The sequence below is a fragment of the Prionailurus bengalensis genome, chromosome F2 (assembly GCF_016509475.1).
Source record: "Prionailurus bengalensis isolate Pbe53 chromosome F2, Fcat_Pben_1.1_paternal_pri, whole genome shotgun sequence".
NCBI lineage: Eukaryota > Metazoa > Chordata > Mammalia > Carnivora > Felidae > Prionailurus > Prionailurus bengalensis.
Genome location: NC_057353.1, coordinates 17,358,457 through 17,375,218, shown reverse-complemented (window position 1 = coordinate 17,375,218; position 16,762 = coordinate 17,358,457). Strand labels below are relative to the sequence as shown.

Below are 16,762 nucleotides of genomic sequence, written 5' to 3'. Positions count from 1 at the left end.
TCTATCTTCATTTTCCTAACTAGGAACACTAAATACAGAGCTAAATGCATCTTTAACTAGTATGTACTGCAAAGATAGGCTGCTCTAAAAGAAGCTGGCAGAATAGAGAGGCTCCTGGGAGAAGAAAATAAAGAATGTCCTGCTTCTGTCACTGGCAATTATGTTCAATCCCAAGTCTTCAGTTTTATAATGTGAAAAAATATTACATAAATATTTTGTTTTAAAGTTTTTTTTATTTCTGGGTGCCTGGGTGGTTCAGTCGGTTAAGCGTCTGATTTCAGCTCAGTTCATGATCTCACGGTTCACGAGTTCAAGCCCCACATCGGGCTCTGTGCTGACAGCTTAGAGCCTGGACCCTACTTTGGATTCTGTGACTCCCTCTCTCTCTGCCCCTTCCCCACTCACGTTCCATCTCTCTCTTAAAAATAAATAAAAACATTAAAAAAAGTAAAAGTTTTCTATTTCTTCAGATAACATTTTTACTGAGGGCATACCAAAACATCATTTTGGTATCATAAAAATATTTAAGTCTTACTAAATGGGACTATCAGTTCTACCTCTCTTTATTAAAAGGTGATCAATATGGAATTTCATTAAGCTCTTGATAAAGATTTTTATTGTGTGCCTACTTCTAACATTTTATGAAGTTAGCATAAAACTAAGAGATAATGAGAATAAAGCTAGGTCACTAAAGTGTTAAAAAAACACCTAACCCAAACACAAAGAATTTTTCATATCTAAAAATATAGAAAGTTGAGTAAAGCAACTCCTTCCCTTAATTACTTTAAGGGGAGAATGAGCTAGCATCAGCAGACAAGTCACCTACAGTCTACATTTAATGCATAGAAGTATAAAGGAGCTTAGAGTCTTCTTCCAAAATGATGAAAGTATGTGTCCCATACTCCTTTAAGGTTCTGCACATTAGGAGCTGTGCCCGTATCTATGTGAACACAGTGAAGCAACATCTGTCCAATGACAGGGGAATGTTTTCCACCTTCTTTATAAATGTGTGCAGTCTGTGCTCATGTATATTTATACAAGCCTGCTTTCCCTACAGGGAGGAAAAAGTCAGACTCATTGACGTTGTTTTTGACCCTCAAACTGAACTTGATACTATCAATGTACACTTTAATTAAAGATTAGTTCAAAACTATTTTTTATTTAAAGGCTGGCTGTAAACAAATGCCTTGACTATTCAATTAAAAATAATGTATGGTATTAAAAAGATTGTTTCTTTCTGTGTTTGTCACAGTAAATACTTTTGACAGATGTTTCCTCTCTTTTCAATCATGCTAGGAGGTGCTTGAGACTTAGTAATTTTAAAATAGACATTAAATGCATTTACATATTGTAAATAAGATCCACTGAGAATACTGTAGAGCACTGTACACTGAAGGAAGCAAATTGTTACTTGATTATTTATCTTTAAACCCTAAGCTATGTCCATAGAGTCAATCCATCTCTTTTGTTACTGTAAAAATAACTGTGTAGCTGGGTTAGAATGACCTTAGTTTCAGATACCTTCAAGGAATGTGAATCTCTGGGATCCATAATGCACAGGAAATATTCAATGTATGTTACTTAACTATTTATAAAATACCTACTATCTTTAGTTAGAATATGGAAGTATTAGGTTTCTTTGAGTTAAAAAGTGAACTTTAAAAACAGTAAAAATAACTTGCCTTCACCACTGCTAAGATTATGTTTGAACAGTTGTAACAACAGATCTTCTATGTGCCTCAAGAGTTTTAAAACTTCAGTAATATTTTTAGTTGCAAACTCTGGGATGATCTGACATGAACCCATCTGCAAAACTCTAAATACCTTTAATTGTGCTGTGATAAACCTAACATCAGTCTAATTAATTTTATATGCAAAATAAACTTCTATGTATCAATAATGTAGGTATAAGACTTGCAGTTAGTTGTTAAAGAACCCTTCTTAAATTAGGACATCCCTCTCAAAAAGAGCAATAGTGGTAAGCAACAAGGTTTTTTTGTTTTGTTTTGTTTTTAGAACAATCTAAGCTAGGTTTTGTCACTTCTAGTTTCAACTCTGTCAATGGCTTACTCTGTGGAAAAGAGTTATGTAAGATTTAATTTTTAAGAATTATGTAATTTTCCATTTTATTTTTTAAAGAAGTCTTATATATTTTTAAGTTTATTTTATTTTGAGAAAGAGAGCAAGCCAGTGGGGAGGGGCTGCGAGAGGAAGAGAGAGAATTCCAAGCAGCCTCAGCACTGTCAGCACAGAGTCCAACATAGGGCTTGAACCCCTGAACCGTGAGATCATAACCTGAGCCTAAACCAAGAGTCTGACACTCAAACGACTGAGCCACCCAGGTGCCCCAGTATTTTCAATTTTAAAATGTCTACTTTGATACCTGAATCTTAACTACCCAAACAAATTTTTTAAAACAGCAGAACCTGTTGAGATAAGAATCAGATGGGGAAAATGAGCATTAGAGAGGCACAGTCAGAAAGGGGCCCAAAGTCACACAACTGCCATAAGGCATAGCTGGACCTTGAATTGAGGTCACTGACTCTAAAAGCCAGGTCTTCAACTATTCTGCAAGGGGGTCTCAAAAACACGCTCAGGCATAGGTAGGTAAAATAAGGGAAACAAAGTGAATGTGATTGAGGTCAACTGGAGAGTACATGTCCAACTAAAGGCACCTGCAAAGGCAAAGGCACTCTACTCCAAAGGCACTCTACTCCAAAACAGTATAGCCAGCAGACATGCTGAACTTGAGAAATCAGACTAGCTGGCAAGCAAGACATCTAGATTAAGAAATCAACTGATTTTAAAGTATTGAGTCAACAATTTTTCTTAAAAAAAATCTACTAAAATGGATACAAAGAATGTGGAAATGATAGCAAAGATATGGAGCAACTGGAACTTTTGTGTACTACTGGTAGGAATGCAAAAATAGCAGAGCCACTTTGGAAAATATTCAGACATACTTTTATAAAATTAAACATGTACTTAACACATCTAACAGTCCCACTCCAAGGTGAAGTGAACACCTATGTTCACATAAAACTCTGTACCCAAATGTTCATAGTGGTTTATTCATAATCACCAAAAAGTGAAAACGACCCAAAGCTCTCCCATTGGGGAATGGATAAGCAAACAGTGGTAAATCCATGCAATGGAATACTACTCAAAATTAAATACTACTCAAAATCAAAATAAACTAGTGATACCCAAAACAACATGGACAGATCTCAAACGCATTATAAGTCAAAGGAGAGCCAACTTAAAAGGCTACATACTGTATGATTCTATGACCTTCTGGCAAAGGTGAAACTACAGAGACAGAAAATAGATCAGCAATTGCCAAGGCTTAGGAGTAGAATGCAAAGAGTCAGCACAAGGCAATGTAAGGGTGGGAAGGTGAAATTCTGCATCTCTTTGCTGTGGTAGTTTTTAGCAAAACTTACTGGACTATATAGTCACAAGGGTGAATTTAATTATGCAAATTATACCTTAACTAAACAATTAAGGGAAATAGTTGACAGGTGAAAAAAAAGCACTGATTATATAAAACCTATTGTTTTACTATATTATGCATCTATACATATAAAATGCAGCAATATATTTTCTTCACCGATATATTATTTTACATTATAAAGATGGTAAGTTAATGACAAATTGGCATATTTAGAAAGACATCTAATTTTAAGATCTACACCACACTCTGAAAAAAATCCATAGCACTCTAAAGCCTTCTACTTTCTGGAAGACTAAACAAGAACTCCCAAAGAATAATATACTATACCATGAAAATAGTGTTTGAGTTGTTAATAGGGAGTCAAGTTAAAACATTAACTTTATTGAAATAATAGATACAAAAAAATGTCTGGCAAATAATGAAGAACTCTACAAATATTAAATAGGATAGTCTGGTAAAAAGCAAAAGTATTAGGGTCAATCTACCTTGAATCCTCTCTCTGCCACTTATTAGCTGTGTGACCTTCACAAGTTATTTAATCTCTCTGCGCTTTATTTTCTTTACCACAAAATGTAAAATCCTCAAAGGGTTTTTGTAGACTGATTGAAAAAATAAAGTGCTTTTTTGTAAAGCACTTAGCAAATATAAAAAGTTGAGTAAGGTACCTGTTACTAATTTATGTAATGTCGAACATTTGAAGATTTTCATCTTCTATTTTTAATTTAACGGGGAACATGGTTTCTTGCAGGAATTAGGACTACTTTAGAATCATCAGAGGATTCAGAGAGGCTGCTTAGAGTAGCAGCAGATATGACCAGGTGGCCCACAGCGGTCAGTATTGTTTCCTCAGTCCTTTCTTTTGAACCTGACTATTGGGCAACAAAGCTATCCATTTTCCAGCCACTGTCATCAGTGAAGACCTTCGCTGGTGCCCCCACCTCCACCCCACCTCTGGCACTTAGACAAGGCTTTAGCAGGCTAGGCTAGAATGAGGCATGTGAGATGTCAAGGGTGCAAAAGTTAAGGAGCCCTAGGCACCTAATTTGCCTCACTCTAGCCTCAGCCCACCTTCCTTCCAAAATTCTCATTTCCACACTTTTCGTAACACATACTTTTTCCACATTCTTCCCTACTCTGGGGAAGTGGGGAAATCTTTCCTTCCACTTCTTAAAGCCTGAGAAGATTCACACAGTTTGGTGACTAGCTTTTCTGGTGATTAGCTTCTACTATTGTTGTATTATAGAATCAGTATGTTTGTGCCCGTTTTGGATGAATTTCATTTTTGAAATAATATTGCTCTTTTTTTCTCTATTAATACAGGAATCCCTCTTTGAAGGAATGTGAAAGCTTGCTGACAAAAAAATGATATATACGAATTTCACCTTCTCCATAACCCAAAAGAAAATGTTTGTAAAAAAAAAAAAAAGTAAATTCGTCCTTAAGTGTTCTTTTGTTTGTTTGTTTGTTTTTTACCTTTACAGTACTAGGCAATAGCATCTTCTGCAATTTGTAGCTTTATGGTATCTCATTATGTAAAGAAAATGAAAATTGCTTTTCAATTGCTTTATGCCTCATCACATACAATTTACTGAGAAAATAAAGATGTGCTTCCACATTCATCAAAAGAAAGTAATCCTTTTTTGAACCAATGGTATTTTGGTACGTTCCTTTCTAAAGTGTAAATCTAATTACAGTTACTGAATGGGAATTGAAGATATACTGATTCACTAATATAATGTGTGGAATGATACATTAAAATACTAGTGTCACCATTACTATGTACTACTTAATAGTTCCAATTTAAAAATCTATTGTAAAGAAATGATGTCGCATATACAAGAGCAAATTCATTAATGATATTTTAAATTTGATATTGTCTTGAGTCGAAGGAAGATGGAAGATTTCTAAATGTCCTGCTCTTCGAATAGGAATTATTTCAAGGATATACTAATTACGTTCTAGAAAATACCGTGCGTCCACTAGGACTTCACCTCTGAAGGCCATGCATGGGTCCCCAGGGCCGGCGGGAGCCACAGAGGCGGGGCGTCCCGGGCCCAGCACCTCCCAGGCCGGCTCGGAAGAGGCCAAGGCGCAGAGCCAGCATTCTAAAAGAGCCTTGGCTGGAGCGCCTCATCGCACAGCCCGAGGACCACGCTTCCCGCGGGTCTTCCCAAGTGCAGGACTTCTCAGGAGAGTTCCCCGCAGGGGGGCGGAGCCAGGACCAATTTTAGGTCAAAAAAAAAAAAAAAAAAGAAGGGAAAAACCGGGGCCCGGCGTTTGCTACGGAGGCAGCCCACAACGGTCCGCGCCCCCGGGGAGAAGCGACCGTGATCCCAGGGCCATTTACGCTGGTCTGAAGAACTTCAAGTACCACAGTGGGAGCATTATCTCTGAGCGGCTCAATAAACTAGTCACGGACTACAGACGTGGAGGTGCTTTAAGTAATTAGGGCACACGAAACATTTACCTTGGTGGTAGAATAATGGGTTAGCGCATGGCAACGGCACACTTCACATTTCCTCAGAAAATTAAAAGTCACTCTCCACAAAACGCCAGGGTTCCCGCCTCAGCTCTGCGTCTGCCTAAGAGGCTCCCTCGCTCAGGTTGGGTCCGCGGCTGAAGAACCGCGGCGAGGCGCGGTAAGTCGGCGGGCCTTCAACACCGCGGACGCTCCACAGGCAGGGCGTGCAGGCTGGCCTCAAAGTGAACCGCGACGGGGGCGGGGGCGGGGCCAGGAGGAAGCCCCGCCCCCTATAGCCCCGCCCCGCCGGGCGGTTTGATTAATGACTCTCCGCTCCGGGCAGAGCCCCTCAGGTGGGCGCGAACCTCGCCTGGTACTGCTCTTCCGCCTGACATCAAGTCTGGCCCACACACGCCTGGCCACGGGGGCGCCTGTATAAAAGACGCGCCCAGCAGGGGCTGGAAGCGACTGTAGACTTCGGCTAGACGAGGATGGAGTGACCTGTGACGGCCCTGGCCACGCAGACCCAGCTCGACGCTCCTCGCCCGCTCGCTCAGCAGAGCCGAGCCCTGCACTGCCGCTCCAGGAAAGGTGAGGATTTCGGTTCGACCCCCCGTCGCGACGCTTGGTTCCCAGGTTTCAGAGGGGTAGCGGGTGCCTTAGTACAAGGTGAGGTCAGGGTCCCCGTCTCCTGCCGTAGAAATTAGAATGAGCTCCTGCAGTCACCCCCCGGGATCCCTGGCCTCGAGAGCGAATGGTGCGAGGACTGCCCGCGTGAGCACTGACGGCCGTGAGTTGGCCCAGGGCTACCCGCTGCGCTCCGCGAGAAGGACCTGCACCGTGCTTCCTGCGGGGCTGGCGCACAGCGTTCCAGAAGTGCAAACAAGTTACGAACCGGAGCTCTGCTTCCGAGATCCTCCTTCCTCGGTAGAATAGCCCTTCCATTTAATTTGTCCGTGAAAAGTAAAACCGGCACCGCGCCCCTCCTTAGCCCTCTAAGCCCAGGAACTGTCAGGCCCCACAACTCTCCTCAGACGCCGGGAGGTAAACACGCCCCAGTCAAAACAACCTCATCTCTGAGAACGCCCCAGCCACGTCGTTGGCCCGGCGTGCCGCTGAGGCGAGAGGCCTGCGCTTCCCCGGTTTAAGCCCGACCCGCGCCGGGCCTCACCGCGCCTTGGGTCCTTTGCAGGGCACGCAGCTCAGGAAGCCGCCATGGACCGCGACGGCCCCGCAGGCAGCCCCCTGATCGCTAGGAACGAGACCGCGCCCGCGGTTGCAGCCACCCGCGACTCGAGCCCGGGCCGGGCAGGGGCAGGACCGGCGGGCCCCGGCGGCGGTGCGCGCCTGGGGGGCGGGCGGCCGGCAGCAGCGAACGCTGCGCGGGAGCGAAGCCGCGTGCAGACTCTGCGGCACGCCTTCCTAGAGCTGCAGCGCACGCTGCCGTCGGTGCCGCCGGACACCAAGCTGTCCAAGCTGGACGTGCTGCTGCTGGCCACTACCTACATTGCCCACCTCACCCGCAGCTTGCAGGACGACGCCGAGGCGCCGGCAGACCCCGGGCTGGGCGCCCTGCGCGGCGACGGCTACCTACACCCTGTCAAGGTAGGCAGGTAGGGCGCCCTGCGGAGCCGGGGCGGGGAGCAGGGCACCTTAACCCTCAGTGTCGGCCATCGCCTGGGCCGATGCCACCGAACTCTCACTCTTCGCTCGGGGTGAGGCGGAGAACTGACCTGGAGATCGATCTTGGCCCACCAGCGCCCAGGTAGCGGCGTCCCCACTGCAAAAGGCTACTCCATAACTGTTGGCAGGTCATAATTGTTGGCAGGTAGTGGATTTAAACCCGAGGTGGCTTTGGAGGGGTGTATCGCGCCTCTTTACAGGATGCAGCCTATGCGATGCCTTTCCTAAATGGAAAGTTTCTCAGGGGTGCCTGGCAGGGTGTTTGGTTGGCAAGTTTTGGTGGTTTTTAGAATCGAGAGTTACAGTTATGAGCCTTTGAGAGTTTTTAAGTGTTTTTAATTCACATAATTACATTTCCATTGTGGTTGTTATCAAATGTTTGAAAAGCTTCGTTCAAACGGGGGTGATGGAATTATCGCCCTTTAAATAATCCAGGAAATCACTGTTTAAAATTTTTTGTAAAACTGGTAAGAACAAAATGAAACCGGTCTGCCATCCTACAGAGTAAATTTTCAGTCCCTTTTGATAAAGGTTAATTATCATGGATTAGACAGTTACCTAGAATGTTAAAAAAAAAACCAATAATTGTTTTTGTAATTTTCACAATAGATTGGCATATGTTAATCAAGCTGAGTACTATATTCAAATTCTGTAATGTGCAAAATTAGCCCACAGAATGCTTTATATCATTTTTTACATTACATATAGATAAAATAGGGTTTTTATTTAATATAGTGTATACAGTTATGGTTTATTACCTGTATTGCAGTATTTAGACTTTGCATCATCCTTTTCGCCTAGATTTGATTGTCTTGAAATCCAGCATTCATCTGGCTTTGTTCAAGATACATCATCTTCCCTGTTTTCTCTAAACCTAAATTTTTGAATTTTTGGTTCTACATTTTGCCACACACACACACAAATACAAGATTAGGACTTGGCCTTAAGCATGTCAGTGTTCAATAAAGTATTGAATAATCATCATTGAAATGTGGTAAAGTACACTAATATTAACTCTACTTAAAACTATGTGAAGTTCAGGTTCACAAATATAATCAACATGATGTTAGGTTCAAATTATTTCAAATATAGAAATTTGGACTATCACTTATTTATGATTATGATAGGCCTTGTTCTGTGATATATAATATAATCTCTGCTGAAAAGTCATTCACTAATAATTAGGGGTTTTTCACTACAGTCTGCTTTGGATTGATATTCAAATGTATCATTAATATTAGATTTCTTTTGGCTTGACATTTTCCATATACTCTAAAAAAGTTCAACATTAAATAGACTTTAATACAGAAAACATCTGTTAAATGTCGCTGTGGGAGATACAATTCAATCAAATTGTTTTCACCTTCGTTTCTTGTAGTATCTTTTTGAATGAATACTATTAATAATTTTCATGTAACAATAAGCTTAACAAGAGTTTTTTTGTACTTGTTTTTTCAGGTACCAAATGTTTTTGTAGTTTTACAACTCTTTTTAAAAAATTAAATCTCATTTGTCCTTGGACCAATTATTTTGATTTTAAAAGACAATTCTAGGGATAATAAAACAAGGCCAAGGATTACCTGTTTAAAATGAAATTGATGATGGTTGAACAAGCGACTAGTCCGTATTAAAATTATCTACTGAGTGTCTACGGTGTGCAAAGCATTGTTAGGAGATTGAATACAATTAAGAATAAGACTCAATCTCTGCCCTAAATGAACATATAATAAAGACAAAGACAAAAATAAAGCAACAGTCTGTAAGGGATAATGTTCTGTGTGCTATAAGAGAGTTCTAACCATGTGCTGCAGAGGTTTGGAGTAAAGAGGTTTCATACACATAATTGAAACCACCTGTAACACATTATTTTATGTATATGCTTAAGTATTAAGTCTATCTTTGATTAATCTTATGCAAAAGGAATAAAAATATTCTGATTATTTGTACTTTTTGGTTAACCAAGGGTATTGTAACCCTTAGTTAAAAAAATGTTCCAAGATTCTGCCTTACACCATAGTATTACTATGTCTTTGATGATTAAATATCTGTTAACAAATATTTCAAAGCCATGATTTTGAGTCATCAGTCCTTATTATCACTATTGGGGTTAGCATTGTGGGAGATTTACCTTAAGAGTATCTCAAATGAAACTGGAAAGTTTAAGTGAATGGGGTCCTGGGGCATAGCCTAAAAGAGCAGTTTTCATCCTTTTGGGATGTGAGCAATTTGATCAGCATGAGTGTACCAAAATGAAATGATCCTCCAAAGGAAGAGGGATATATTTCAGATTCTGATATCGGGAGAAAAGTACAAATGTCTTTATTCATTGCATTACCCCTGGAGACTCATTGTTGATACTATACATATAAAATAATTTAAAAAATAAATACAAAAGGGGCGCCTGGGTGGCTCAGTCGGTTAAGCGTCCGACTTCAGCTCGGGTCACGATCTCAAGGTCCGTGAGTTCGAGCCCTGCGTCGGGCTCTGGGCTGATGGCTCAGAGCCTGGAGCCTGCTTCCGATTCTGTGTCTCCCTCTCTCTCTGACCCTCCCCCGTTCATGCTCTGTCTCTCTCTGTCTCAAAAATAAATAAACTTAAGAAAAAAAAATTAAAATAAATAAATAAATACATACATACATACATACAAAGTTTTGTCATTGGGTCATTTAACTCCAAAATCCAAGAGTGCATTTTTAAGGTTTTCAGGTTTAATTCGGTTAATTGTATGAGTTTACTTAGATTGTTCTAAGCCTAATGAAACAACATGGTTTCAAATAAATTTTATTAGGTAAAGTAGAGGTCAGAATTGTGTTAATCTACACAATGTTAAAACAGACCATTGAAAAGTGAAATGTAAATCCATCAACTGGCTTTTTTGGCATGACGCTGACATGCAGATTAACTGATATTTTATTTACATTTTATTTCTGACTCTTAAAACTATATGTGTACAGTAAATTCAGTTGAATAAAATCATTAGAAGCCTTTTTCAAAATCGAAAGTTCTTAAAATAGAAAGTTTTATTAAGTTCATGAAAAACGCAAAAATCCACATATGCATTTTTTTAAGTTTATTTATTTTTTAGTAATCTCTACACCCAATGTGAGGCTTGAACTCCTGACCCTGAGGTTAAGAGTCACATACTCCTGGGGGCGCCTGGGTGGCTCAGTCGGTTGTGTCCGACTCTTGATTTTGGCTCAGGTCATGATCTCACAGTTAGTGAGTTTGAGCCCCACATTGGGCTCTGCACTGACAGTGCGGAACCTGCTTGATACTCTCTCTCTCCCTCTCTCTCTGCACCTCCCCTGCTTGTGCTCTCTTTCTCTCTCAAAATAAATAAACACTAAAAACATATATTTTTAAAAAAAGAATCACACACTCCTCCCACTGAGCCAGCCAGCATCCCCAAAATTGACATATACGTTAAGTTTCTTCATTAATTACCTATGTCTCACCTTCATTTGTCTCCACATTTGGTTGCATGATTTAGAGTGATTCTGAATACAGTAGGACCCAGGTAGCACATATCAGAAATATCAGGGAGCATTCAGTAGTATGTTTATTTGCTTTTAAATATATTTAATTCATACGGAATACTCAAATTACATGTGAACTTTAAGCATGAGATCTTTATGCTCATGAATATGAGGCAGGAATTTAAAAGATTGAGAAGCACAGGTTTATAATATGCCAAAAATTTTACACTTGAAATTGATTATTTCAGCCCTACACTATTCACTACGTGGGTTAGTCTGCTCGGGCAGCAATAACAAAATACCATAGGCTGAGAGGCTTAAAAAATAGAAATTTATTGTCTCACAATTCTGGAGTCTGGGAAGCCTAGGATAAAGGTGCTGGCCAATTGAGTTCCTGGTGAGAGTTCTCTTCCTATCTTGAAGTTTGGCAACTTCGCTCTTTTTCAGAAGAGAGAAACTTTCTCTTCCTCAAAAGGTCACTAATCTATCATGAAGGACCCACCCTTTTAACCTCATTTGGCCCTAATTACCTCCACAAAATACCATCATGTTGGAGGTTAGAGAATCAACATAAGAATTTCGGGGGTTAGGGGGCAGGGACACAAACAGTCCATAGCACTGTGGCACAATGTTCTTCAGTATAAGGCAGGACTTGAATCTGACCTAACAATGTCAGGTCCTGACCTATCAGAAAAACCCCAGACTAGTTTCTAAAACACTTCATGTTATGAATCCATGGCAAGAATCCCAAGGACAGGACCAGTGAGACACCCAGAACATATAAGAATGCACATCTGTGATTTAAAACAACAAACCTGAAGGGGCACCTGGGTGGCTCAGTTGGTTGAGCTTTTGATTTCTGCTCAGGTCATGATTTCAGTTTGTGTGCTTGGGATTCTGTCTCTCTGCCCCTCCCCCCCACTTGCACACATCCACATGGGCTCTTTCAGGCTCTCTCAAAATAAATAAATATTTTTTAAAAAAAACCTGAAATGGAGTTGCAAAAATAAGTAGCACACTGTCAGTCTTATTACTGTATCAAATGTAAAATGTAAGGTTATTTATAGGAAGATTATATAGGAGTAGGCCATTTTTAATTCTAAGTAACACAAATTTTATGTTTTATCCATATTTAAAGTATAGATTTCCAGCCAGAATAATCTGAATTTAGGACTCTAAAATGGACCTGAACTGCATGAGAGCAAATTCACTTATCATATCTGGAGGCATAAAAATAGGACTTTTGTTGGTTGCTAAGAACAGAAACTCCTGGATTATATCACATGCCCACTTCTATCCCTTATAGCTATATTTTACATCTGGAATGCCAGTTTAGGTGAAAGTAACTGTACTCAGAAGTACCTTATACTCAACTTCTGCAAAAAGAGGCCCATTCTGATTTCATTGGTCTGGCGTGTGGCTTGGTCGTCAGTCTTTTTTAAAGCTCCCCATGTGATTTTAATACGAAGCTTGGGTTTAGAATCTGAAGCTCTTATGGTCTTTGCCTTGCTAATAATTGTATTTCTATTTGAACACTGCAGATCATCCGTCAGGCATTTAAGAACATTTCATGGTGCTTGTAACCAGCAGTCTGCCTGTAAATGTTCAGTGATAAAAATAACCTGCTGCTCATGTCAGCATTTACTCCCTAGAAAGTGTGGGATCCCATTGCTGACCTTTGGGAGTTACACTTTATTAGTCTAAAGACTTTTCTCTTTGTATAAAAGTAGTATTTTTGGGGGCACCTGGGGGGCTCAGTTGGTTAAGCGGCAGACTTTGGCTCAGGTCATGTTCTCACATTTAGTGACATCGAGCCCTGTATAGGGCTCTGTGCTGATAGCTCAGAGCCTGGATACTGCTTCAGATCCTGTCTCTCTCCCTCTCTCTCTCTCTCTCTCTCTCTCTCTCTCTCTCTCTCTCTCTGCCCCCCCCAACTTGTGCCTGTCTCACTCTCTCCCTCAAAAATAAACACTAAAAAAAATTAAAAATACTATTTCTCTGATTAGTATTCCAAGGACCTATTACAAAACTGACTACCAGAACCCCCCCCCCATTCTGAAAGTACTACTTATGTAATACATTTTTTCATCATCATGTCTATTTGGCAATAAGTTATGTTAATTTTTTAAATGTTTATTTAGTTTTGAGAGAGAGAGAAAGAGAAGCACAAGCTAGGGTGAGGCAGAGAGAGAGAGGGAGACACAGAATCTGAAGCAGGCTCCAGGCTCTGAGCTGTCCACACAGAGCCTGACGCAGGCTTAAACCCACAAACCATGAGATCATGACCTGAGCTGAAATCAGATGTTTAACCGACTGAGCCACCCAGGCGCCCCAAGTTATATTATTTTTGAGAAGTACATGTTTAAAGTGAATTTAGAAAAGTTGCAATCAAAATACAAATGTGATAACTACTGAGAGATTAGTGCTATATGATGCCGCTACATCCAGACATTTATTTTGGATGTTATATTTATATAACACCAAATATTCTAATATTTATGACTTTGAGATGCTCTTTTAGCTAGATAAAGTGTTTAGATAGTTGAATTAGTCACTTTTCATTATAGTTCTGTGACAAGTGGAGACATATAATACATACCATGTATTAGTTTTTAAAATATCTTTAAAACCAGGAATCTTGTTTTAGGCTTTATTTTGCTTTAGGTTTAGTTTTTGTTTTGTTTTTTTAATTTTTCTAAGTTTATTTTGAGACAGAGTGTGAGTGGGGGAGGGGCAGACAGACAGAGGCTGACAGTGTAGAGCCTGATATAGGACTCGAAACCATGAGATTGTGACCTGAGCCAAAATCAAGAAGCAGACACTTAACCGACTAAACCACCCAGGTACCCCTAGGTTTAGTTTTAAATTAAAACATTATTGATAGATTTTCCTACACTTAACTATTATCATTCTCCCTAATTTCTTGCAGTTCTTGTCCACATGCACATGTATTATATTTATACAATTATAATCAAAGTCATGGTATATTTTTACTTTCTTTAATGTTTATTTTATTCTTTTTTAATATTTACTTATTTTTGAGAGAGAGAGGGAGACACAATCTAAAGTAGGCTCCAGGATCCGAGCTGTCAGCACAGAGCCTAACAGGGGGCTGGAACTCACAAACTGTGAGATCATGATCTGAGCCAAAGTCGGGTGCTTAACCAACTGAGCCACCCAGGTGCCCCTAAGGTTCATTTATTTTTGAGAGAGAGAGTGTGTGTGAGCAGGGGAGAGGCAGAGAGAGAAGGAGATAGAGAATCCCAAACAGGTTCCACGCTGTCAGCACAGAGCCCAATACAGGGTTTGAACTCACAACCAGTGAGATCATGACCTGAGCCAAAGTCAGACACTTAACCAACTAAGCCACCCAGGTGCCCCTATTTTTACTTTTATTGTTAGTATTAATAAACATTTTTTTCATGTTGTTCCTTAGATTTCACAATTACAGTTGTTACAAACATCATGATATTGTATTTGTCTTGAGACATTGGAATTTTTAGTATTACTATTACAGGCATATCTGTCATAGATACTAACTTTTGGATTCTTGTTTAAATATTCTTTTTCAGAAATGGCCCATGCGATCAAGATTATACATTGGTGCTACTGGTCAGTTTCTGAAGCATTCTGTGTCTGGAGAAAGAGCAAATCATGGCAGTACTACAACAGACTCACAGCCTTAGGCTCTCCTCTGATGGGTGCTGGTAGAAAGTGGCGTCATTTTTAAATAGTAGGAAATAATTCTATATTTATTACATCAGACATAACAAACATCATTCCTGAAAGTTCACATGTGAATCCATGGTTGGAAGTTCAGATTTATCTGTCTAATCTATATAAATATGGATTTAAATAATTGGTCTTGGATAAAACACCCAGCTTATCTATTCATTGTGAGAGATAGTCACTACTGAATACTGTAAGAAAAACTATTGGAAAAAAGAAAAACACCAAAATCGAAGAATTGTGTATGTATCCAGAGACTGTACATGTTTTCTGTAGTATATCTAGTACACGCTGAGAAGCTGATACCTTAATAGTCTTGACACCAGTATTCCATTTTTGTGAAAACCGGTTTGTGCTTAAAGTTAGTCTAAGAAGCCATTTCAGTTGGAAAGCATGAGATCATTTATTCAGTTTTAGCTAAGTACGTGTGAAAAGATTGTTGAGATAATATGAAGTTGCAGTAACTTCTATAACTAGTTATTTTTCCCTCTTAGAAAACTTGGAGTATTAGAATAGTTTGCTGTATTGGACAGGGCTTGGCCACCTTCCTAGATGACTATTAAATATTTTACTATGTTTCCAAATTGTGGAAGGCTTTGGGAATCCCTGCAGCCCAGTGTGAATAGCAGGTAAGTGTCACTGGGCAGAGGGTTTGTCACCCTCCTCCCTGGTTACTTCACCTCCATCCCACCCATGTTCAGGTCCTGGACTAGATGAGCAGGTGCAGCTGCAGCCATCTTACAGAGAGCCAAGCCTGTCAGGGGCTTCAAGTGAGCGCCCATGACCGTTGACAGTCACTGCTTTGGCTAGGCTCCTTCTCTCCCTTGTCAATTGCCGTTCACAATCTACCTACTTGGCCATTACGAAATATGAAAAAACTGGGGTGCCTGGGTGGCTTAAGTCAGTTAAGCGTCTGACTTCTCAGGTCATGATCTCGCCATTCATGAGTTCAAGCCCAGCATCCAGCTCTGTGCTGTCAAGCTCAGAACCTGGAGCCTGCTTTGGGTTCTGTGTCTCCCTCCCTCTCTGCCTCCTCCATCACTCAGGCTCTGTCTCTCAAAAATAAATAAACATTTAAAAATTAAAAAAAAGAAGAAATGGGAAAAAAACCTGTCTGATTTGGGAATTCTGACACTGATCTGCACCTTGAGAAAGTCTGAGGACACAGAGTGACTACCTTGAGATAAATCAGGCCAGAGCAGACCCCACTGAATCTGCCCCAATTTAACCTACAACAGGAAGGTGCCCTGCTATGGGCCTCCCACCACACTACACACCAAGTGCCCAGGGAGCTGCTGTTCTGCCTGATTGCACCAGTTTCGGTTTTCAGCAGAAGCTTGAGGGTCAGAGCCAGAAAGTAGGAATGTTTGTCGGGGAACACACTGAATCTCAAAATAGGGTGTAATACAGATTTAAAAAATCATCAGTCTCTTATGTCTTAACTCCCTTTCTTCTTTTTCTCCTCAGTCCTTACTATTCCACTTTCCAACTGTAAAGTTCATTTATTTCTAAATAACCCAGTGTTAAAGTAACTGAATTTGATCCAAGATTAGCAAATAGAAAGGTATATTAATGGGCTTATGGACTTAGTTGGATTAGTATAGCTGTTGACCACCATTTTATTTTCTCCTCACCTCAGTTTTCTTCTAGCTTTTGGCAGTGAAATGATGTGAAAGACCATTTGAAGGCAAAAACTGTCATTCAGTTGATTCAGCTGAACATGGCTCATACCTGATAGTTTGTCATTTTCATTACTTTAATGTGAATACTCCTTGTAATGTGACCAAAGCATGTCTTTAAAAGAGGAAGCATATAATAAAAACTTTCTACATATAAATATGTAGCAAAAATGTTTACATACTTAAATATTTGTGAATATATTTACCCACTCATATAACATTGAAAGGAATCAAATGTAAAATGAGATATGAATTTAGCCATTCACTATTATAAGTTATT

At 40.2% G+C, this 16,762-nt stretch overlaps 2 protein-coding genes across 3 annotated transcripts in view; both read left to right on the top strand.

Annotated features, from left to right (window-relative positions):
* PPP1R42 (protein phosphatase 1 regulatory subunit 42) overlaps window positions 1-4,905 on the top strand; it is a 53,747-nt gene extending 48,842 nt beyond the window's left edge. The window contains exons 9-10 of one of the 2 annotated variants that reach the window (XR_006300654.1): window positions 4,203-4,285; window positions 4,775-4,905. Coding sequence is in view for 1 of the 2 variants with exons in the window: in XM_043602219.1 (XP_043458154.1) it covers window positions 4,775-4,820 (46 nt within the window). In the remaining variant the exon portion in view is untranslated. The remainder of the gene's footprint in view (window positions 1-4,202; window positions 4,286-4,774) is intronic. The other variant, XM_043602219.1, reaches the window with a different exon arrangement.
* Window positions 4,906-7,119: 2,214 nt separating this feature from the next.
* Window positions 7,120-14,933, top strand: TCF24 (transcription factor 24). The gene is made up of 2 exons (XM_043602218.1): window positions 7,120-7,520; window positions 14,647-14,933. Exons 1-2 carry the CDS (start codon window positions 7,131-7,133, stop codon window positions 14,758-14,760), a joined length of 504 nt encoding a protein of 167 aa, XP_043458153.1. The 5' UTR covers window positions 7,120-7,130; the 3' UTR covers window positions 14,761-14,933.
* Window positions 14,934-16,762: the final 1,829 nt, after the last annotated feature.